Raw genomic sequence first — 25036 nt, forward strand, 5'->3', positions numbered from 1 at the left:
GCCTCATGGGAACAGTCCAGCCCAAACTAAAGTCCAGTGTCATAGTTAGATGTTTTTTTCCTCAGCTGCCGTCTTCCCTATGTGCTTGCCCAACATTTTTTGTGAGTGTGTGTTTACGTGACATGGCAAATATCGAGTTTTACATTTTTCTGCAACTTTTAAAAGTATTTTGGAGGAGTAACTGAGGTTGTCAATTTTGTAATAATTTTTTTTTCAGATATTGCTGCTTTACTGGTGTTGGGAAACAGACAGTCCCGTGTGTAGGTCCAGACAAATTTTGGAACTATAATATATATTTGCGCAAGCCTTTCCCTGCAATGCTACAAGATTTTCTTTTGGATTGGGGGAGGAAGGTGCTCCAGGAATCATAGGGTGGGGGTGGGGGGTAGGGGAGAGAGAGAAAGAAAGATTATATATATATAAAAGAGAGAGAGAGAGAGAGAGAAAGAGAGAGAGAGGAGAGATATTTTGTCTTCATTTTCCATGCCTCCTTTTTCACTGGCCATGTGGTGGATGGACTAACTACCACCATTTTGAGCAGCCAATGTGTGTATCAATCCTTTTATTACACTTTTAAAAGTCATTTTCTAGGAACATTGACTGAAGACGTCTGTCATTTTTATTCATTTTCTTAGTTTTATCCTGGTATATGTATTTGTGCTGGAGGCTGGTTGTAGTGCATAGTTGGTTTTTATTTGTTTATTGATTTTTCTTCTAAGACCAATCAAACTAGGTAGACTAGACTAATACTAAATTCCTTTTTATTTTCTTGATCAACTGGTCAATCACCTTTTGGCTGAAGTCTTGAAGGAGGAAAATGCCTATCTACTTCAACGGGAAACTAGAGGACACAAGGAGGCGGACCCCTGTGGACTGGAAAGAGGTGGGTTGATTACAATAAATGCAGACTAGTGGCTGACGTGGCAAACCCTAATTAAGTGGTTGTGGTCCTGACGTGTCACACAGTGGGCACAGTTACTTTTTACATTGTTTTGGTGTTCAACTGGGTGCATGCAGCTAGTTTGCTGTCTGGGCTCTGGGATTGTTCCAAGATGTGCTCTTCGTTAATGCTACACCACTAAGCCAGCACTACACTCTGCCCTCTGATAGTGATTTCTCATGCTTACCTTGACTCTCCAATATTGTCATTTATATTTTGCACTACAAATGCCTTATCTTATTCAAGGAACCTCCATGGCACTCGTGCTTAGTGATTCAGCCCAGCACCCAAGAGGGACAATGCCAAAAGCATGCAGATACACAATCCATTTGTATACAGTATCCTTTTTCTTATATTATAAATATTTCTGAACTGTGCTGGGCCTCCCTATTTTGCATTTTTTTCCAGCCTGGGTAATAACTATCTGAGAGCTACTAAAGAAAAAGTCTGTTTGAATTTGGTAACTAAACTGTCATCTTCCTTCCGCGACAAAAATGACATTACATCCTGCTCATGGAATGTTGCTTTCTATATTTCTATATTTTTCTATATTATTCTATATATTTCTATATCACACATTTCCCTAATTCCCACTGCCCATTCATTAAGCCTCTTCTCGCGGGTTGTGCTTTTTTGTGTTGTTAATTTCCATCATCAACAGATATCACACTTGGCAAGGCAGATGTTGTTAAAAATACACCTATTTCTACAGCAGGAGGATACCAAACATTTTCAAATTTCCAATGCCACCCCTCCTACCCAGGCAAGAAAGGGACAACACAATGCATATAATAAAATACAACAATGATTGGGCAAGGATAGTTAGCGTGCACTTCGCTTTTAACCAATATCTATGCAGCATGGATTCCACTCAAGTAACATTCTCTTGAGTCTTTATTACGTTTATTTTAGTAAAGAACTCTAGACTACATTGCTAGTTGTTTTATCGTGATGGCCTCTGTCTTTTATTTTCCACTCACTCTTCTTTTAGTCTAGCTTCCTGTGAGGCTGATAGAGAATCCTTTGGCTGGTTCACCTGTATCATTCAGTAAAATAAGAACCTTATTGTCTCTTTGAGCTCTTCCACCATCAGCATTAAGAAGGTTCTTTAGAAAACCCTGTATTAAGGTATGCGTTGGATGGGGTGTTGGAGGCAGCACTTCTTTTCTTTTCTTACCCGAGTAGAAAAAGTGATAACTGAAAGTAGATATTTGTTTTTGCTCTGTTGGTAGACAGCATTAGTAGTCAATAGTTAAAGAGCGTGGGGCAGGAGCAACTTTTACTGATGGGAGAATGGATGCTGCTCCTCCTGATCAGGCCATTAAAAAGAGTGGGGAGGACTGAGGAGGTAAGGGAAGTAATCTACTAAATGTGGTTAGGGAGCTCTGGTAGTGAGAGACTAAAAAGGATGATGGGGATGGACTCATTTGGACATTGCAAGGCGGGCTCAGCCTCTGTTGGGAATACATTGAAAGAGCTTCCTGTTTAATTAACCAAGATGCTACACTAACCAGTAATTCCTCGTAGTAAATAAAAAAAATAAAAAAAAGACACATATTGAAGAAAGGAAACACCCTTTTATTGACAAAAAAATCATAAAGTCTTACAGTCACCTTACTCAACTTGCCCTCCTCTCCCTATACCCTAAAAACCATGTCCCCATCTGTAGTTCCCACAATAGGCCAACCCCTCTCCCTAAACCACGTAATCCCACAACTACCATGCATCCAAAAGTTCCTCCCACAAAAGATGATGTGGGAGCTATAACATTTTGACAATCCTTTGATATTCTTGTTTTTCAAGAAACATGGAGTGAAGAAGCATTTCCACCTATTGGTTTTATTGAGTAATATCAATTAGCTACAAGATCATTTGCAAAGGACAGATCTCATCTTACAGTGCACCACTGGATTTAAAGCAAACCTGGTTAAATGGAATAATTATTTATAACTGGGAAAACTAAAAACCAAGTTCCCCTTTTGATCTTAATATTTCTATAAAGCTAAAAAACAAACAAAAATGTTATGATCAGTTGAAAAATTGTTTTTTCAGGGGCATGTAGCCCCCTTAGTATCCACACAACTGGGTTGGGCTAGGGAGTTCAACACGCCAAGAGGAGTCCTGCCATATTGGAATTCAGCAGAATGGTGAATCTTAAGGGAGCCAGATGCCACACTTCAAGTGGTGGTCATTAGGAGGGCAAGAACCTAGTAGCCCATTGGCTACGGAACGTGTCCACCTTGAGGGCATTTTCTGACCAAAAAAGGGCACCCCTGGGACCCTGAAAGTAGATCTTAACTGGACTGGAAGAAAAACTGAAGAAGGACAGCACTGCTGCACCATGAAACAGGCAAAGCGAGAGACTGACCCAGGATTGACAGCACCTGCTGAACCTCGTGGTAGCAAAGGAGAGGGTCTGTTCCTGCTGTGTCCTGCTCTTGGAGAAGTCGTCTCCGGAGACCAGCCAAAGCAAGAGACTCCAAGGATCAGTTGGCTGGCCTCCTGTTTGGAGCACAGGGCCACAACAGCTGAAGAAGCCTGCAGGAGCAAGCTGGTAGCCCACATCTTCAAGCTGCCGCTTCTCGTTGCCAAGTAGCACTAGAGACTGGGACCTGATGCTCAAAGTTGCACCCGCGCTTGCTGAACCAGGGAGAGTTGTTGGAGTGCAGTTTGGTAAGCCAGAAGGCAAGTTATTGTACAAGAAAGGATTCCACTGTGACCGCGATAGGGGGTGACTGGTTGCCCAGCGGTGAGTGGACTTCTACCGCGACCAAGAAGACTTCGAGGGGCATTGACCCCCATAGCCAGAACGACCACACCAAACCTGTGGACCGAAGAGTATATTCAGGAAGACCCCCATCAAAACTACGGCATTCTTGAGCATCTTCAACATGCTGAATCCATTGCATCATGACCACTACATAGAAACCTACAGCAAAGGGGATAAAAGTGCCCAGAACCCACTGAAGGTTGCTTCTCTACCTTTGAGGTACCTGTTTCTGTAGAGCTTGCTAATCCCCCTGACTGGCTCCATACTGCAACTGGCTGCCTAAAGTGACTAAGTAATTGCACTGAGCCTTGCCCAAGTTTTCTCTGATAACATTTCTAAGTGCCAAATTATATGAATATACCAATGCTTGTTCGTGGTTAATTGAAAAAGTGCATATTTACTATACCCTGTCAATTCTATATTTTTGAAACCCTCCGGTAAACCTTTTCATTGTGGTGTCTAAGAATACATAACAATACTCTTGTTCCTTTATGTGAGCCTTACTGCTTTGAGCCACAGCTACCCAGGGTTGAGCTTAATATTTGACAAACGAAACCTATGGGTCCTAAAGGAGTTGATAAGTGCATTACATGGTGAGGGCACTCATCCACACCATATAATACACCCCATTTTCTCACCAATGCATACGAGTGACCCTCAGCGTAGGCCCTAAACAGCCGATAGGTGAGGGCGCATTGTGTTAAAAAAGTTGGACATGTACTTTTAAGTTTTGCATGTCCTGGTAGTGAAAAACAGTTTGTAAAATTTCACCCGATGCATTTGGGTATTTTGTTTATGGCCAGATCTCAAATCGTATTTATTTTCATCAAATTGAAATTTAAAGCCTACCTTTTGTAACAGAGCATTAATGTGGAAACGGAAAATGTTTTTGGGGACCACCTCTGTTTCTTAGCAATTGGTTAGTACGCCGTCTTAAGTAGCTACCTCATCACAACAACAACCTCGCCTCTAACCGAGCTGCAGTATTTAGGACCCTGTTGGTGAACTGCGAGAATGTATTAACATTAAAGCGTCCTTTTACAGCTTTTACACAAACGCAAAAGTTAAAAGTAAGTACATCTGAAAGATAATGAGGTGCTAATAGAAACTATATCAAACCTCGTTTGCACGCACCATTAAAGAAAACCACAGATCAAAGTTTCAGTTCTCAGAACACAGTGGAAGCAGGTGAGCTATTCCTATCTGTATCATAATTATAACTTTTTCAGTCATTTGATTCCTTCCACTTTGTTACAGTAAAACAGTATTTGCCACAAAGTAGTTATTTGTGTGACAAGTCAGAGTAGCACAGAATAGGTCAATGGCTTTTGTAAACAGAGGGCTAAAATGCCTTTAAACAGGTGACTCTTCTATATTTGTTCATTCTCGTGTGAAAAGGTGTGACAAAAAAGGTTTACTCTGTGTGCACCAAAGAGCTCCTTATGGGTCTGCCTCCTGGTGTGCACATCAAAGTAACCCACAGATGAACAGTGTCCTTGATGGAAAATGTTATATAATCCAGAGGAATATCTTTTTCATTTTTTTTTTCATTTTGTGATACTCGTTTGCCCCATTCATAGTCAAAATGAAATGTGTAAAAGTAAGAGTGAGATAAAGGGAGGAGATAGAGAGGGAAAAAAGAGGCATGAGGTGGAATGAAGACTAGTCAACCTTGGTATTCGGCAACCCCGCCCTTTGATAGCCGCGGGCTTCCAAGCAAAAGTTACAAATTGAACACTGATTCCTACAGACCTTTTAGCAGTGGCAGCCCCTCCGCTAAGGCGGAGGCACATTGCCCCACTGCTTCAGCTGCAAGCTGAATACAAAAAATAAAATGATAATAACGTTCGTTATTATCATTTAGTTTTTTTAGGTCGAGGACCGTCCGGTCTGCCGAAGGCAGAACCGGAAGTCGAAGATTTAATGTTTTGGAGAAGAGGGGCTTGAACCCGCCCCTCTTCTCCCCTCTTCTCCATTGGCTGGCCTCTTGAATGCTGGCCAGCCATTGGAGAAGAGGCTTTGTCACTCCAAACAGGCACCGTCCTTTTCGGATTCGGGGGCGTGTTTTTTTCTACTTTTCTGATTATCTCCTCCAGCCAATGGCAAGAGGAGAACACGCCCCCGAATCCGAAATCGCCGCTGCCTTTCTCCGAGGCATTTCTGCTTCGCCTCGGAGAAAGGCGGTGGTGTGCTTGTTTATGTCTGACTCTACTCTGTCCTGCCCTCTTCCCCCCCCACTCATCTCTCTCTATCAAGCCGACTCCCTCTTCCACTCCTCTCCGTTGACCCGTGCTCTTCCTCTTCCACCCCCTTCTCTAGCCAGGCACATTCCTCTCTCGCTCTCTCGCACCTCGCCCTCCTGCTTGCCCAGTATTTTCACCCTCTCCACTCCATGCACCCCTCGGCCCCCCTCACGCCTCTTCCTGGTGACTGCTCTCTACTGTCCCCCCCACCATGTATCTCTCTAACGTCCTTTCCCCTTCCCCCTCTCTGCTCTCCACCTCCTCGCGCCCTCCTTCACTCCATCCTTTCTTCCACCCTACCTCGCCCACCCGTCTCCGCTTCCTTTTCCCTCTCTCCTGCAGTCTCATATCTTTCGCCCCCGCGCCTCAACCGCCCCTGCCTTTCTCTTTTTTTTAACGTTTCCTGGTAAAATCTTCCCGTCTCCTTTTTACACCCCCCCCTCATCCTCTCACCTTACCTGTCTGCCCTTCCCCGCCTCCCTCGAGCGCTTTTTCTCACCCGCCCCCTAAATCTACCACCCCTAATCTCCCCACACATATTTGCAGTGCAGTGAAAGGCTTCAGATCAGCCAGTGTGCCCACCGCGAGGCGCTGGGGTAGATGACGTGTCCTGCGTGAGGCTCCAGAGTAGCCAGTGTGCCCAGTGAGAGGATCAGCCGTAGACTGTGTGTGCAGGGAGGTTCTCGGGATTAAACGATGTATGCTGTGGGAGCCGCAGGAGTAAACCGTGTGCGGCTGAGAAGTAGGCAGTGCGCAGGTAGAAGTTCAGTAGTAGCCAGTGCGTGCAGTGAGAGTGCGTTATAGCACAGGGAGGGCTCCGATTCTGGAGTAGATTATGTGTGCAGTGATGGGCTCCTGAGTAGATCGATGGGCTCCTGCGTAGATCGTGTGTGCAGTGAGGGGCTCCTGCGTAGATCGTGTGTGCAGTGAGGGGCTCCTGCGTAGATCGTGTGTGCAGTGAGGGGCTCCTGCGTAAATCGTGTGTGCAGTGAGGGGCCTCCGGAGTACATTGTGTGTGCAGTGAGGGACCCATGAGTACCTAGTGTGCGTTGAGGGGCCCAGGGGCAGTTAGTGTGTGCATTGAGGGGCTCAGGAGTAGCCACTGGTTGCAGTGAGGGGCTCAAGAGTAGCAATTGGTTGCAGTGAGGGGCTCACGAGTAACCACTGGTTGCAGTGAGGGGCTCAGGAGTAGCCACTGGTTGCAGTGAGGGGCTCAGGAGTAAACCGTGTGCAGTGTGGCCCTTGTGAGTTAACCGTGTGTACAGTGAGATGCTCAGGAGTAGCCAGTGTGTGCAGTGGGAGGCTCAGGAGTAAACCGTGCGTGCAGTGGGAGGTTCAGGAGTAAACTGTGCTGCAGTGAGGGGCTCGGAAATAACCAGTGTGTGCAGTGAGACGCTCAGGAGTAGCCAGTGTGTGTGCAGTGAGGGGCTGGGGAGTACCCAGTGTGTGCAGTGAGGGGCTGGGGAGTACCCAGTGCGTGCAGTGAGGGGCTGGGGAGTACCCAGTACGTGCGGTGAGGGGCTGGGGAGTACCCAGTGCGTGCAGTAACGGGCTGGGGAGTACCCAGTGCGTGCAGTGAGGGGCTGGGGAGTACCCAGTGCGTGCAGTGAGGGGCTGGGGAGTACCCAGTGCGTGCAGTTTGTTGTGCATTCTCGGCAGAGAAGAGCACAGGAATGTGGGTGTTTGGAGACGCGCACCTGCTCAAACCTTTTATTATTTATAAATCCAATTGTTAAATAACTGATGCACCTGAGTATGGATTTACGACACTGTCTCTTTGTCTAACACAATTACAAGAAGTGTGCCAAATGGAGGCGTCATCATTTGACAAACGCAATGAGCCTTTTGACTCGTTTTTAAGAGTCCTGGCGTGGGACACCTTCGCTCACACACCCGGTGACTTCTCGGGGCCTCCACCCCCACCCACACAGACTGCCTCTATACATTGCAAACATGTGCGCAGAGCGGTGCAGAAGCAGACACCGCAGGGGCGCATATAAAACTCCTACAACCTTGACGTAGGTCAAAACGCCCGTTTCCTATTTTAGGGGGAGATGTTACATTAATAAGGGCTAAGCTGCAGACTCCACACCTTTGGCCCCCAGGGGACCATCGCCCAGGCCCCAGGTCTTGGAAACGCAGGGAGTAAGTAACTTGAAGAAACTGAAGGGAAAGAAAGGGCAACTCAGGGCAGATTTCCCGCTGAAAGCGTAAGTTTTTTTTTTGTGTGTTAATCGCATTTCACATTTTCTCCATCATTTTTTTGCACCGGGGCCTCTTTAATCCGCCTCTTAAACCCAGATTTGTCTCGGGAAACATATGAAGGCCCCCTTCAAGGTTATAGGCATCCCAGAAATGGTATACAAGCTTTACCTTCTTGTTGTTCATTCCAAAATGTGAGTTGAAGCCGTGCTGACGTCACAACAAACCATTAACCAGCCTTTCACCGCTTTGTGTGTGTCTCCTTTTTACAAACACGCATTTGTAGGAGACTGTCCTACGTGGATGTTTGAAGCTGGGGTGTGTTCCACCAGTCTCTCACTAAGGCAGACTTTTATAAGCAGCAACGTAGCGTGTAACCAACTGTGCCCAGCCCTACCAGCCTTTCACCCCTTTCTGTGTGTCTCCTTTTTTACAAACACGCATTCGTAGGAGACTGGCATGCGTGGATGTTTGAAGGTGGGGTGTAATCCACCAGTCCCCCACTAAGGCAGACTTTTATAAGCAGGAACGTAACATGTAATGGAGTGTACCCAGACCTACCAGAATTTTACGGATAGCAATAAATATTTTATTGAAGTGTGTGTATTTTTGCTCCAAACGCGGTCCCTTTCTCTTTCGCGTGCCACGCTTGTTTACATTTCTGTTGCTTTACTCCCTCCCCCCACCCGCTATCCGTGTTCACAATGCGACCACCCTCCTTCCCGATCTCCACATTCCCTTTGTGTGTGTCTCCTTTTTACAAACACGCATTCGTAGGAGACTGTCCTGCGTGGATGTTTGAAGCTAGGGTGTGATCCACCACTCCCTCACTACGGCAGACTTTTCTAAGCAGCAACGTAGATAGCCACTCTACCTCACAACATCCCTCTCCCTCACTACATCACTATTTCACTACCTCACTCTTTCTCACTACATAACTCTCTCTACCTCACTACTCCACTCTATCTCACTACCTCACTATCTCACAACTTCTCTCTCTCAAAACATCACTACCTCACTCTCTAGCTCACAACCTCACAACTTCACTCTCTCTCACTCACTACCTCAATCACTCTCTATCTCACTACCTCACTCTTTCTATCTCACTAACTCACTTTCACTCTCTCTTTCACTACCTCTCTCTATCTCACTACATCACAACATCACTCTATGCTTATATATCACTACCTCACAACATCCCTCTCCCTCACTACCTCACTCTTTCACTACCTCACTCTCTCTATCTCACTACCTCACTCTCTATCTACCTCACTCTCTATCTCACTACCTCACTCTCTCTCACTACCTCACTCTCTATTTCAATACCTCACTCTCTCTCTCTCTATCTCACTACCTCACTCTCTCTCTGCTAATGCAATAGGTATCACATATGCAAAAAAAAGCTAATGCCAATAGAAATGACAATGCCAATTATTTAGGGATACAAAAATAATAAAAAATAATGAGCAATACCAATAGCTCGACCTATAATATTGCCGAGACCATTGCATTGTAAATGCTTGTTGTATTCAGCTTGCAGCTGAAGCTCGGCGTGCGGGGCTCGGCTCTCTGAGTCACAGGGAGGAGTGGTGGCAGCACCTACAGTGGCATGACCCTTTGGCCGCACATCTCCAGCCAGACAAAGTGTCATGCGCACTCTGCATGTTCTCCACGCAGGTTGTATTATAGCCTGCGTGGAGAACAGCCTGCCAGCCCCTGTCTGAGCACCGAACCACGGCACTCAGACGAATCACAATGCTGCGTTAGACCAGGGGATTGTGGGAGGCTGTGTGATTCCTGGGAAGGAGGACCAGGGGCGGCTTTAGGCTCATGGTGGCCCTGTGCAGGGAGCGTAGGTAGGGGGCCCCGCCCGGAGGCCGCCAAATCCCTGCCAGGGGCCGCCACGAATATGTATTGTATCCGATTCCTCGTGGCAGCCCCTGGGGTTTGGCGGCCCTGTGCAGGTGCACAGCTTGCACATGCCTAAGGCCGCCCCTGGGAGGACGGAGGAAGAAGAGGGGGCGGTCAGCGGTAACATGGTATGTGCTTCTTGTAATTTTAATTCCCCCCACACTCCGTCCGTCCCCCAGTTTTCCCGCCGCACCACCCCTGGTCTGTAGCAGCCGCTACTGCCTTTTAGACCTTCAATCCAGCTGACTGCGTACCAGTGACCAGCAACCAGTAGATGGCGTGACGATATCCCACTGATCCCCGGTGAAAGCTTCTTGAAGCGACAGCGCGAGTGCCATATCAAAATCAAAGCATCAGATCAAATTATATAAAAATATCATACAATTAAATAGACATTGGCTTTACACTGCTGATCACTGCGGTCCACGAAATGGTGACAGTAGAACTATGCTAAGCAAGCAGAGACAATTATAGTTAAAATAATAATTAATTGATCCTGAATGAAATGAGGGCGCCTGAATGAAACTGCCAGGCCTTCGTGACTGTAGTGATTATGGCTCTGATGGAGCTCGATTTGAGTCAAATGCGCCCTGCGCCATACAAAGCTCTAAGAAATACCAAAACGCATTGGTGCTGGTTTAGTTCGAAGAAAACGTTTCTTTTTCACTCACAGATCCGGGCACATTACGTTGTGCAATTATTCAAAATTACCATAAGAACAGAGGGAGTCAATTTCTAGTGCCTGGTGAAGCGAGAAGGCCAGTGATGAGTGCTAAGTGGGTGGGAATATGCATGAGGCAAAGGCTCCGGATTCTTTCTCTGTGTCCCAGAAAAGAATGTACAATCAGAACTATCGTCCAAGCACACACCAAAGTCTTCAGAGAATCTTAAAGGGGACCGCACATGTAAAAACAAGACTGTACGCGAGCAGAGCTCCGAGATCACCTAGAAGCAGGCCAGTTCCCACGTCCCGTTGAAAACAAAGTTACTACTACTAATACCGTGTGATTGATTTTTCCCAATACTATTATTATGCTCGGCGGAGAGGTTCAAGGTTAGGTGGTAATACTGTCTAGTTTTTAAAACATTTTGTTAGGAACGTTCATGTTTTCTGAATTTAATACGTGTGTCGTCAAAAAAAGTATCCCGGCAAAGACGCAAAACTTCATGTTTTCAAACCCGGTGTAAACTAACCACCAATGTTCCACTTACCTCCAATTATTTCACCATTTGACTTTTAGTCTAACGAAATTGCAGACAAAAGACTACATATAAAAGCGGAATATGCCTACTAACACGTCATCATTCGCTGTTTTTGTGGGAAAAATAGCTTGCTAAAGTATTTGAGATTGTATGGAAGTTTAAATATTGCCTCAACAGGGCCAGTCTAACCACTCTCAGCCTCATTACTGACTCATTAATGTCCCTCAGTGATGCACACTGTGTGCGACGGGTATGCCCAGAAGTGGGTCTCGTGTTCACTGTGCCACAGAACTCATGCTATACCCAACGGAAGAAGCCCAAATACGCCGAAGCAGATCTTGAGTCGCTCCGGTTCCATTCAGAACAAGCCTGGTCTTGCGGCTCGTGCTGGACTGTTCCTATTGGAGAAGTATTAAGGTTGATTTGAATATGGCTGGCTCCTGTCTGTGGAAGTATGAGGGAAAGAATGATGGATGGAAATGTGGCCTGGAGTGGACCAGTGGCTGAGATTAATTCAAGCATAACTTGGAAGTCAGCACAGTTTAGCTGCCCCAAGTCTCAATGTACCATGATTTTGCGTCTCCCTTCACAATGAAAGTGTTCTTCTAACCGATTTTAGTATTGTAGCGGTTTCCTTCCAGTACAAAAAGATAAGTTGACCCAGCCAAAAACGAAGAGGTGTCAAAAAGGCAGGATCTGCTGGTGCGTCAAGGCTCGGCGCAGCAGCACACTGCCTACCTTCTGACTGTGGACTTCTCGTTCACTGCAGCTTCGGACAATGTGTCTCAATGCAACGCTGTGAAGCGAATTGTAACAGACAAGACAATGGACTGCTGTACCTGGAACGCCAACATCGATTTCCCCAGGTTTGCCTCCAGCATATAGTGATAGGCCCCAATGCTGGTGCTCGGATCCTCAGCATCGGTTAGGTCGCCCTTTAAGAAGACAGGAAAATGATTATGTGTGACTTTATAGTCTATAATTACATTAACAACATAGAATGTAAACCTGAAATTCTCTCGCTTTTTTAAATAATGAATTACTTTTATTTTTTAATTATGCTTTACTTTATTGCCTGAGAATGACAATCACAGCACTTAAACACAGGAAATGATCGCGAAAGTGTAGTCAGAAAACTCCTACTACAGACAGACTGGAACATTCTCATAATTTCCAAGTCCACCCCCAATTTTCACTTCCACCACAATTACTTCGCATGGATTTTGCTTCCTTTTTACTCCTCTGGTCAACAATTGGGAAACTTCGCACATTGCACACAACTGAAAGGTCTGCCTCTTACATAAACATTATGCATGGGTTCCAAATATTTGTGCATACATCTGCTCTGGCTTGTCCAGTGCTTTCAGCAGCAGGGAAACTTACAATTCCTTATTTACAATATAATTATCTGGGAGTAGGCGTGTCTGACTCCCGACTAAGATGTGACTTACTCGTGAATACTCTGGACATGCTTACTTGTTGACCTATTACACAAGGAAGCATGTCTTACTGCTGTAAATGCATGGGTAAGCCAAACCCAAACGTGGAGTGAGACACACACAATCTTCATACCTTCTTTTGTCATGAAAATCTTCACACGTTTCCCATTTTACCACATTTTAATGACGTCGTTGTTGAAACTGGATTGTACAATTAGCTGTTTGCACTGAATTTTGATAAGCAGTTTTATACTTGGAGCACTTTCAAACGAGGACTTGCCCTTAGTTGAGACAATGTCATCAATATATAAACATAAAATAATACATTAAATAAATAACTTGCACCATATCCGCGCTGCATACTCCCATTTCTAGCCCTAAAGCTGTCACAGGAGGACATTGCACAAGGTGCCTAGTTTAAGGTCTACAGATTGTGTTTTTCACTGACATTTTGTCTCACTGCTCATATTTAACCCCTTCTGCCCAGGCATTGAAATTTAAAGACCATTCTACAACACTAAGGACCTGATTCACAAAGGTAACTTACAATTTTGAGAAATGTAACTCTTTGAATACATTTCCTACTTTTTGCTTATTCATAAAATCCAAGTTTACGCTACTACTAAAAAACACAATAGCAAGTCCAGCATCACCAACCACTGGTACAGCAAAACCCTACCATGGAAAATAATGGAGGTGAAGAATTAAAATAAAATTCCATAGATTATAATGTTAAATTAAATTAGATTTTTAAAATAGTAAAAAATATAAATAAATAGAATTAATTGTTAAAAATAAATACAAATAGTACATGTATATTTATTTAAATATAAAATATTTCAATACCCAATATTGAATTTAAAAAATAATGTAACAATGTTTTTATTATTAAAATATACCTACATTAACTTTAATTAAATCATGGCTTAATGGCAAAGGATTAAAAGTATTGCTTTCCAAAATAATATGAAAATACTTATTTTGCAGGGTTGGCAACCTTCACATTTGTACAGATCTCATTCACATATGTTCTTCTGCATTGCTCCTGTTACTGTTGGTGGATAGTTTTCGCACTTTCATGAGCATATATACATTTTATTATACTAATGAACATTGAAATGCTTAAAATAAATGGTTTTGTGGGCATGTTTCATAAGTATACAGGTCTACTTATGTAAGTTATGATGTGGTTGTCATTGTTGTTGCCATTCTGCTCCACTGAGTACCTATACAAATTAAATATAAAAGGTAGAGAAGGTATTTGACAAGTCTTCCAGTACTGTAAATTCAAGACAGACCAGAACCCGAAACTAGTCATCAGGACCCCAACACTGGCCCCTCATTTGTACACGCATACTCTGGGCCCTTGTGCAGCCATGGTAAACCCCATTGTTACTCAACCCACCCGACTCCAACGTTCCACCTTTGCATGGGATCCGTATATAGCCTGCAATGGACGCCTGCACAGCATGGCCGAGTTTCAGGCCTGGCCAAAGTGCGTGACAGCTGAGAGTGATAATCTCTCACTAAACTGCCTTGAATCAAGGACACCATTACTAACCACTGCAGACATGGGCAATATCGGAGCCAGACTCTTCCGTGGAATTTTTAAAAAGACATGCGTCCTAAGTGCTAGATAGTTGGAGGGGCAGAATGTAAAAGTATCAACCATAATTTTGAGTGGCTGTACCTCGGTCATCAGCTTAAAGGACTGTGGGGCCCCCACTGTGCTGGAAAGACTTTCTGTTGCTTCTTTGAGTCAGTAGGAGCCATGATGCATGCAGGGTACCTGTTCCCAGGAATTGCATTGTCAATTGGATGCTGTTTTCGCCCGGTCTGAGTAATAACTGAATCCAACCTCCAGTTGTGTGGGTTTCTTGCAGGATACATGGGACTTGCATTCTCTATCCTCATACCCATCAGCCTGCATGGTCGCAATCCTAGATATTAGATTTTGCAGAACAAAAATACGTTTGGTCCAATGGTCAGGTTGTTCTTTTTGTTTTGTTTCAGAACCCTTACCAAGATAACCCCAATGTGCTAAATAAGAATTTGTATATATCATTATAGTTTTGAATCTTTACTGAAAGATAGCACCCCTTCACTGCCAAAACATTTACACGTCTGATACAAGGAATCCCTTGGTGTGGTAATGTGGTAGTGTTTTAATGTGCTTTAGTTTTAATAGTAATGCGGTAGCGATAGAATGTGCTTTATGGAATGATGTTATGAGGGTTCGAAGTTCAGGGGATGGATGGTTAGAATGAGACAGGGCGTGGAGACAGTGGCAGCTTCTGTAACTTCTGCTGCCATTTAATTGATGCCGGGGTTGATAAAGGAATCTTAATATATACAACGTGAGGATCATACATTACGAAATTGGCAACAAGTTGAAAATGGGTGGTATTGAAGAAGGGCAAGATTCAACCTCAGCACAAGGATATCAGTTTTGACATCTTTAACTGTTGAGGGACCAATACGCTACTTCTGTTGCTTAGTAACGCACTTTGGTGTTAAGCGGGCACACATAGTGCAAAAACCGCAAGTACTTTTTGGGTACCTGTGTGCTGTTTTGGCCCAGACGGTTCTCTAACAAAATCGCTACGATATAGGAGTCTTTCCCCTTAGAAGCCAGAGAATTCTCTAACCCTACTATCTTGTTCACGGCCTGCGATCCCATGCAGTCTACTGTCCAATGTAGCGGAAACGTTTCCACTACATCGGACAGCAGACGGCGTGGGATCGCACGCCGGGTACAAGGGCAGATACTCACTTGGAGGAGAGAAATGAATGTATAGATCTCAGATTGGAGGCCTGGAATTTAAATAAGGAAAGCATAATCTAGGATATTGGGGACATACAGCAACAATTTACAAGGGTCTTTACTTTGGCGGGGTTTTTTTGAAGATTTACTGGGACGGAAGTAGAACCGGTGTTGAGGTGAATTCTGACCTTTAGACTAAGGAAGACAGCCTTGAAGAAGTCGTGAGGAACTCCCTGTATGACGAAACACGTGTTGGCTGGGCAAACGAAAGAAAATAAAGAGTAAGGAAAAGAAGACATGTTTATATTGTATATTTGAAATGTAATATTATCGAATGTGTGCTCAGGGTTATGGTTATTAATCTTCATATTGTGATCAATCCCTGCAGCCCAAATCGGTGCCTCAGATCCTCTGAAGCAAGGCTAGCGACTGTGCCAAGGGTGAAAAGTTTCTGGTGAGGGGGCTGCTCATTTAGCCTGTTGGCCCCTAAACTGTGGAATTCCTGCCCCCCTGACTTAAGACAGGAAAATTCAGAACTGACCTTCCGGAAGAAACTCAAAACCTGGCTGTTTTAATAACATCTTAACAGCCGTACCCTTTGTAGTCATAGCAGCCTGACATCCTAGTGCAGGGACATTGCGTTCCGGAGTAACCAAGCACTTTAGAAATATTATAACACAACAAATAACATAACATTGTCTTAATTAAACACTCACATGGCAATTTTGGATGAGCAGCATTTAGTGCTCCAGCTACGAAGTAGTATTTGTTGGGACATATTCATTCTGCATCTTTGGGCATATTTGAGCACCAAGATAATGCAACAGTTTAATTCTTGTTAGTGATGCTTTCAGCAAAGTTCCTTCAAGTCTCTCAACTGCTCAGCTTTGCAATTCTTGAACAAGTGTACCATTTAGCTAGAACAAACTTTCAGGGTTCCAGTAAATATGGGTGCTCAGAATACATTGAATGTATCCATTCCATAAGTGTTTGCGCCAGCCAAAGGGGAAACTTCAATTTGATCGCAAGACTTGAATGAGTACTTTTGTTTCAAATTCTTTTTATTGAGTTTTAGAACAGCACAGAAATATAACACAATTGCAACATTTGTCAGTTTAGGCCAATATTTACAGAAAGCACATGTATGTTACAGCTTGTTCACAAGTTCTTTGGCAAGTCAGATCTACGAGAAGAGACATTGATAGCATGTTACAACTGGTACCCTGCGACATTTTCTTCCATCAAGCCTCTAAGAACAGGGCCAGAAAGAAGAAGAGAAAAAGAAAGAAATAGAGATAATGAAAGGAAACCTAAATTACAAAAGAAAAACAACAGAACCTTGATGTCATGGTGGGAGTGGAATTGGATTGGGCAGGAGAGGAGGGCGATAGAGTACTTTTGTAGTTGTATCGTAACATATGATGATGAGGAATTTATGCTGGAAAAGAAGAAAGTTCTTTTACATTGTTTAGATCCAGGAGGAGTAAAAACATAGTTAGATTGAAAAGAAAGTCAGACATGAAGGAGTAGGTGATTTTTTCACGCATGCGCTAGAAGATCTAGATGGTCATTTATCACCAGTTGTGTGCGTTGCTGTGGGTAGGTACACATTTTTTTAGCACAAGCAAGGGAAAAGTGAGAGTTCGGATAACTATGCTGCAACACTTAAATATTTAGCAATAACATGCAGATTTGGGGTTTTGCAAGAAGATCTTATTCAGGAACAAATCATTATGCATGCTAGTAATCCAAACATACCTGACAAGTTATGGGTGAATGGGGAAGCTCCCTTGAAGGATATCATAACATTGGTGAAAAAGGCGGAATTAACCGGAATTTGTGCGAAAGCTGTGGTAGAGGAGTCTCAAAGTGAAGAAAGCTAAAAGTAGTATTTACTCTACTAAGAGTACAAATCAGGGTACACTCTCTACAAGAAAAAGTGGCATAAAGAAGACAATGGATACTAATATTAGGAAGTGTTACAGATGTGGAAGTGCTAATACTAAAGGGACAAAATGGTTTCCTACGCTGGATTTAAAATCCGCGTATCACCAAGTGCAATTACATCCAAAATGCCGGAAACTTACCACTTTTATAACACCTATTGGTTGCTTCCAATTTTTACGAGTACCATTTGGACTGGCATCGGCTGCTTCCATGTTTCAGCATATTTTTAGTAATTTGTTTTGATAGAATTGAAAAAGTTATGTTCTTTCAGGATGACTTTCTTATTATGGATGAATCTAAGCCGCAGCATGAAGATAAATTGGGACAAAATCTGAGGATATAAGAGCAAAGAGGTCCTACAGTGGAGTTTGTAAAATGCTAATTTGCTAAAAAAGAAGTGAATTATTTGGGCCATAACATTGGTGGTAAGGAAATCAAACTTAAGCAAGTGTTAGTTGATGCTATATGTAATGCACCATCGCTATCAAGCAAGGATGTTGTCAGAGCATTCTTAGGCTTGGTGGAATATTATTCAAAATTTGTATGTAATTTTGGAGAGAAAATATATTTTATTAGAAACGTACTTAAAAATAAAGTTAAATTCAATTGGTCTGAAAAATGTCAAAAGGAGTTTGGCAATTTAAAGAATGACATATGCAAGGTACCATACCTGAGAAGTTTTGATCGAAAGCAGAGAATTTGTATTACAACGGATCCAAGTAAGAAAGGTTTGGGCCTGTATTATTTCAAATTGATGAGATTAGAAATGAGTGCATTGCAGCATTTGGATCACGTGCTCTTTCAATGGCTGAAGAAAGATATGCTGTCAGTGAAAGGGAGACTCTAGGTTGAGTGTGAGGTCTTACTCATTTGTGTGGGGTTACAATGTGTTGCTAAAACCTGATCACAAACCTTTGACAAACGTACTAACTACTACTGGCTTACAAAGAGCTTTGCCGCGTTAAGAACGTTTGTCTGTCAAGTTACTGGATTTTAATAAGGAAGTACGGTATATACATGGTGTGAATAATAGAATAGCAGATTTTTTTTATTGCATGCCACTGGCTGCTGAGGCAAATGTGAATATTTATTTGATGGATGTGTTTCAGGCGTTTTAAATGATGGAGCAGACAGTATTGACAAGGATGAATAGAAGAAGATTATGAGCAGGGATAAGAGCATGCAGCAAATTCTTAAGTGTGTCAATGAAGGTTGGCCAGAGAAAAAGAAAACATAATAAAGAAGTGCGTGCATTTTGGGTAGTACAGAATGAATTTAGTGAAGAAAATGGTGCAATACTCTGGCTTGGGAGGTTTCTATACCCAGTTGGGTTGCGGGGAAAAATACTGGAAATATGTCATGAAGATCACTTAGGCATCACAAAAACGAAACAGAGTTAAATATAGTTATCGGTGGCCTGGTTCACATAATGATATTGAAAGATTAGTCTGGGAATGTGTGGTATGCAATACTTCAGGCAAGGTGTTGTAAACATATTGCCCACATTTATTACCTATTTTGTGCCCTAATATGCCTTGAGAGGAAATTGGAATTGATATCATAGGTCCAATTGAGAATTATGTGGCTGAAAAGAAGTACATCACTGTTGTGATGGATGATTTTTCTAAATGGACCAAGATAGATATTGTCAGAAAAGTGGATGCAGAAGGAATTATTCAATTCTCACAGAAGATTTTCTTGAAGGAAGGTCACCTAAATGCTTAATCTCAGATAATGGTACACAATTTGTGTCTGACATGTTTAAAGTTTTTTTGGAAAGGAATGGCATTTTGCACAAAGCTATATCAGTATATTATCCCTCAGGTAATTGCCTTGTGGAGCACTTTAATAGAGTTATTAAGGGCTCAATACAAATTGCTATTAGTAAAAATCTAAATTGGAAGTCTGAAGATTTTAAAATGTTGTGGTCCTACTAAATGAGTCCCAGTGTAAGTACAGATAAAAGTCCTTTTATTCTGATGCATGTTAAGGATGTGATAAAAAGGGAAGATTGTGCTTATAGATTGACAGCAGATAACCAGGAGATTGTTGCGGACATGATAATTTCAACAGGATAATACTGAAACAAATTAAACAAGATGTAAGGTGTAGAAGAACAACTTGTAAACCAAAAAAGTTTGAGGTTTTGGTTTGTACATAATTGTATATGTATGAACTAAACACTGTAGATCATTTCTGTGTATTCATTTTCATTGTGGTAATAGTATTCTTTTTTTTGTTTTAAAGAGGGGAAGATGTGTGGTAATATGGGAGGTTTTTAATGTGCTTTAGTTTTAATAGTAATGCGGTAGCGATGGAATGTGCTTAATGGAATGTTATGAGGCTTTGAATTTTGGGGGACGGACGTTTAGAAAAAGGCCAGTAGTGAAGACAGTGGCAGCTTCTGTAACCTCCGCTGCCATTTAATTGATGCTGGGGTTGAATAAAGGAATTTAATATATACAGCGTGAGGATCGTACATCACAAAACATGGCTATTAAATAAAACTTTTTAGGCCCTGATTAAGAGTGTGCAAAGTTCCTGATTCCAACATTATGTGTAACATCCTTTAATTGCAACAATTAAAAAAATATGGAACTTTTCAACATTCTGGTAGGCTATAAAACCCTTGAACACACAGTTCTATTCCTTATTTTGTTACTGCTGCTCACAAGATCAGTAAAGCTCTCCTCTTAATCACATTTTAAATGTACTTTAACCTTCATATGTTGACTAGCATCTATATATAGGGTATTTTTAACATTAATATGACTAAATTGTATTGTTTATAATGTTTAGATACGCGTTTTAAAAAGTGGTTTAAGTATGGCTTTGGGGAGATATTTTATCCCTAGAATAATCACAGACACGTTTTATTCTATAAACTGTTAGATTTATGACTGCCAAATGTTAAACAAAATTTTTCCTTTATCGAGGATTTGAACTCGATGGGACTAGCTGGCAGGAATTCTTTATGGCAAAACTTTAACAGTTGAAAATAAACATTGAACAAAGCAAGCGGTCATGCAACTGCTTTCCAAAGCGCTATTGCGCTTAGATCTTACCACTGAGGCCTTGTTTGCAAGGAGGGGCATCCCTTTGTTTCACTGGAGCCAGTTATCCAGACTCTCGCTCCTGCTGTTGCTCTCTGTGTCCATTGTAGAGTGTACACTTTGTGCTGATAACTGGCAAGGCTCACAGTTAGACAAAGGTACCTTAAAACAGCCACTGTGACAGTGTCACACTCAGCGGGCGGCCATATTTGGTGATTGGGCAATGAAAAGTAAATTGAATAGGACTGCCATTGTGTTATATTGGAAAGATCACAAGTTTAGTTATGATTTGTCAGTTGGTAAGGTTAATTCAATTCTTGAAGCTAATAGCCAATGGGCAATGTCTGAGGAGAAACAGTGCGTAAATGTGGACGGAAAATTGAAGGATTATTGGATGGATGGGGATGTCTACGGCATTGATACCAGGGTGTATGGTTTGCTCACCTATGTTTATAGGCTGCCTTGTCACTATATCCCAGCGCTATGATGATTTATACCTCTGTGTTGTGCTGCACTCTGAATCTTTTCTATTATAATCTATATATATATACTGCTGTGTTTAATGCAAAAATGTATAAAAAGATGTTTTAAAAAAAAAAAAAGATAATTGAAGGATCAGTGAGTAAGGCTATGGGTAAATAAACCGGGTCAGTTACAGACTCCATTGATTAAAAATGTCAGTGTCTATAGCAGAATTTATAGAAAATGTTTATTAAAGCTGGTGTTTCTCAGGATTTTCGAATTAATGAAGCCCTGGATACTCGTATGGATGACAAGCACCGCTCTCTAAATCCAACTTACATTACTGAAAGGCTGCTCATTTCCACGGTAAGTAGAAATATCTCCAATTCTTAATTGAGCTCAATGTACTCAACACTGAAGATGATGGGATCACTCGCCTTAAGGATGAGTTGTTCTGCACCAGAGATATTTTGCCTTTGTTCCAACATTTGCCACCTTCCAACCTAACTGTTCATACACCGTCATTACTTTTATAGGCTCAGAGAACCAAGATCCCTGTCCACCTTCAAATGGTCTTTTGACTCATCACATGTCCCTTTCACACAAGCATCGATTGCTCTTCCCTGTATACTTCATTTGTGCATCTCTTATTTTTGATACCCCACTCAAAACAGACATATATGGCAATTTTGTATCCATCCACAATCTGTTCATCTTTGAACCTGGAAGCCTCACTTTCAACAATATAATGGTGAGACCTTGGTGTCAGCATTGGCAGTTGTATAAATGATTCACAACAAACACTTAATTTTTTGCATCCAATTCAAAACACCAGCCAAAGACAAATGCACATTTTCTTTAATGACACAATTACACCTCTCAACCAAACCATTGCTCCTGGTATGGTATAATAACGTGGTGGAATACTTTATGCCTAGTCCCTTAAGAAACATTTCAAATTCAGATGACAAACAGTGGCCCATTGTTGGTAACCATGTAATCAGGTATTCCTTCACGAAAAAACACATTTTCTAAAGCTCCCTTCACCTTGCCATATATGATTTAATTCATGAAAACGACTTCTGGCCATCTAGAATAAACATTCATGTGAACCAATCGATACTAGACTTGATTTTCCTGCACTAAGGGGGCCTATAATATCCATGGCCAGCTTAGGCCACGCCTAATCAGGCACCGACACAGGACTTACAGGACACAGAATAGTAACTTGGGATTTGCCGCTGGCCACACAAAATCTACACTATCTTACATATTGTCCTACAGCTCTGTCCAGTCCTGGCCACCAAAACATGTCTCTGACCCTCCCTTTCATGGCCCTCATTCCAATATGCCCCTCATGGGCTAGCTCCGCTACTTTCACCTTCATGAACTCCGGAACCACCAAATTGTCTCCACACAACAGAATGCCCTGTATCACTGTTAATTCGGAGGCTGCAGTGGCGGAATGTGTCCATCTCCGCAATTATATTTTTAGGCTAGCCATTACACATATACTCCATAACTTGCTTCAAACTCACATCTTGTTCTAGCGCCTCCTCCCATTCGTATTAGAAAATAGCACCCATGGTAAGGTCTGTGAGTTAATTTATTACCATCATCTCCTCATCCTCAATGATACCATCTTGTTCCCAAGAGTCCAATGGATGCTCATGTAAGGAATGGGGTCTGAGTGGGGATTCTGCCAAAAGCCCCTGCCCCTACAACATCTAACATGGTCTTGTGTCCGGGTCAAGAATTAATGTATGTGTAGTTGGAGGGCACAAATGAGTTCAACGCCTTGATTTGCAGGTGGCAGAATTCCACACAGTTATTTCTCCAGTGGAAATTCCACCACTCGTAATCAGGATATTAGTGAATAAATACAAATGTGAAAAAAGTAGAGATAAAACTAAATCTTAGTGATCCAGTGCCTTCTTTCTTATGAGATAGCTTTCTAATTGTATTTCACTGAAATTACTGACCTTTAAGAGAAGGGAACATTCTTTCTATGACTTATTGTCATTGATATTTTAAGTGAATGTCATTTAAATGAATTGCCTCAATTCTGTGACATTTTGGCCTGGGCGTCAAATCACTGGATAAGACAAGGATCTCAATGGAGTAGAACACATAGAGTAAACGTACAACTGCTCAACAGGTTATTCTTGCGTTTCGCTGAACAATAAGAGGTTCCAGCTAGAAATGTGCTGGTATAAAATACTGTGGATACACTGTTAATGCATGGTGCTGTTGCTAAAATGGAATTTTCGCCAAGAGACAGCTATAAATTTACAGGGTTTTCTGGGGTATCATTAACACAGAGCTGCTGAAGTATTTATGCTTGCTTTTAAATATCCCCAAGGAAAAGTGTGCTCTAGGGCCCGCTGAGTGCATAACCTTTTAACTGAGATGCGTTTCCATAAAAGTGACAAATTATGTGGGAGAAATGTCCAGGTTAATTTTACACACAGCCGGTTAAACTCATGTTTCCAAAACTTACATCAGAAACACAGACTGGAGAGTAATATTACCTAAAGAATACATATGGAATACTTTATCTTCTGTTTCTTCAGTAGCGATAAATAAAACTGTAATACTGCTCAGATATATTGACTCTGTTCAGTCCTTACATAAATATTAGGTAATCATCTTAAGTAAGAAAAACTAGATGCTTCAATATTGGCTACATCTCTAGAAAAATGCTTGAACCTGCACTCCCCACCCAAAGTCCACCCTCCCCCCCCCCCTAATCTTCTTGGATTGATTGAGGATGTAAAATGTTATATCACACTGGGATCTTATCTTATTATATTTAATTTCTCCGGAAATGTCAGTTGTCAGGTCCTCTCCCCTTGGACAAGCCTTTCATCTGCTTGCTGCAACGTGTGCTCTAGGTGTCTATCATTAGGAATGAAATGTTGATGTTAAATTGGCAATTAACACGTTCTCAATACCCCGTGATTAAATTGCTGTCTATGTAGAATGAAAGGTGTGCCAAAGAAATACATTGGCGTTCCGGTGCCTGCCTGTGTGTGGTAGGCCAGCCACACCCCAGATGAGTAGTGGTCTTTTCTGTTGAACAATTTAGAGGTCATTAATATATTTATAAGAAATCATCACGTGCAAACTTGCCAGAAAGTGCGCATCTGGTAAAAGTGGCTTGACTTCATACAATGCTAGAAGGAGTAACTCATTTCAAGCATTTTCAGTTGTCAGACTCTTAAAGCACTCAAGATGGTGTAATTATGGCAGTTTACACTCATGCGTTGATGAAGGGAGTGGGAGTGGCTCTCGCCGGGCGGAGCCACAATTCAACATGTAAATATAAAGGGTTAGTCCCAATTAAGTAAAATGTCCCTCACAAACTTGGAAGTGCTACAGGGGTTTGGCGAGCTTTCCTACAACACAACACAATTCTACCATGTAAGAATGGTAACTTTCTGCCATCCATTGTGTATGTGGCACATTTTCCTCTGCATCAAGCGACTATGACATTACACTTCCCTCAGAAACCAAGATTTTGATGGAAGAAGTTTGAATTAATTTAACTCCTGGGCCCGTATTAGAGATAGGGTGCACTTTCCATGTTTGAGCCATCTCGCACCTTGAAGCAGGTGCGCCAGGTAAAATCCTTGGGGCAGCTGCGAACTCGCGCTGCCCCCAGGCTGCCCCCAGGGCAGCACATTTAAGTGAAATATGGAACAGCTGCTTAAAAGCTGCTCTGTGTGCTCTGTGTTTCTATGTGCATCCACCTGCGGGTTTAAATGGAATTAGAGATCACCTTGCAGGTGGGTGCAGGGAGTGACAGCACCCAACTGCAAGGGGATGTCTTGGGGGTCCATGGGACCCACTTCCATCCTCTTAGAGGGCAGCATTTAGAAGGCACACTGAAAGTACGCCCCCTTTTTGTGGGGCACTTTCAGTGCACCTTCTAAAGGCATGTTTGCCTCTGCACCCACGTCGGTTATACGGCGTGGGCACAGAGGCAAAGTGATTCCCTCATTTGCATGGGGCCACACTCCCATGCAAATTAGGTAATGCTCTCTAATGATAGCGCTATCTGTATTACAAAAGGGGCCGCTCAAGCATTGCAGCCCCTTCT

At 42.5% G+C, this 25036-nt stretch overlaps 1 protein-coding gene across 2 annotated transcripts in view; it reads right to left on the minus strand.

Moving 5' to 3' along the window:
* Positions 1-25036, minus strand: part of LIX1 (limb and CNS expressed 1) — a 744382-nt gene that overhangs the window by 221916 nt on the left and 497430 nt on the right. The window contains exon 4 of one of the 2 annotated variants that reach the window (XM_085632538.1): positions 12109-12204. The exons of the other annotated variant lie outside the window; for it this stretch is intronic. Within the exon in view, the coding sequence (XP_085488664.1) occupies positions 12109-12204 (96 nt within the window). The remainder of the gene's footprint in view (positions 1-12108; positions 12205-25036) is intronic. 2 annotated transcript variants of the gene reach the window in all.

The sequence above is a fragment of the Triturus cristatus genome, chromosome 2_1 (genome assembly GCF_964204655.1).
Source record: "Triturus cristatus chromosome 2_1, aTriCri1.1, whole genome shotgun sequence".
Lineage (NCBI taxonomy): Eukaryota > Metazoa > Chordata > Amphibia > Caudata > Salamandridae > Triturus > Triturus cristatus.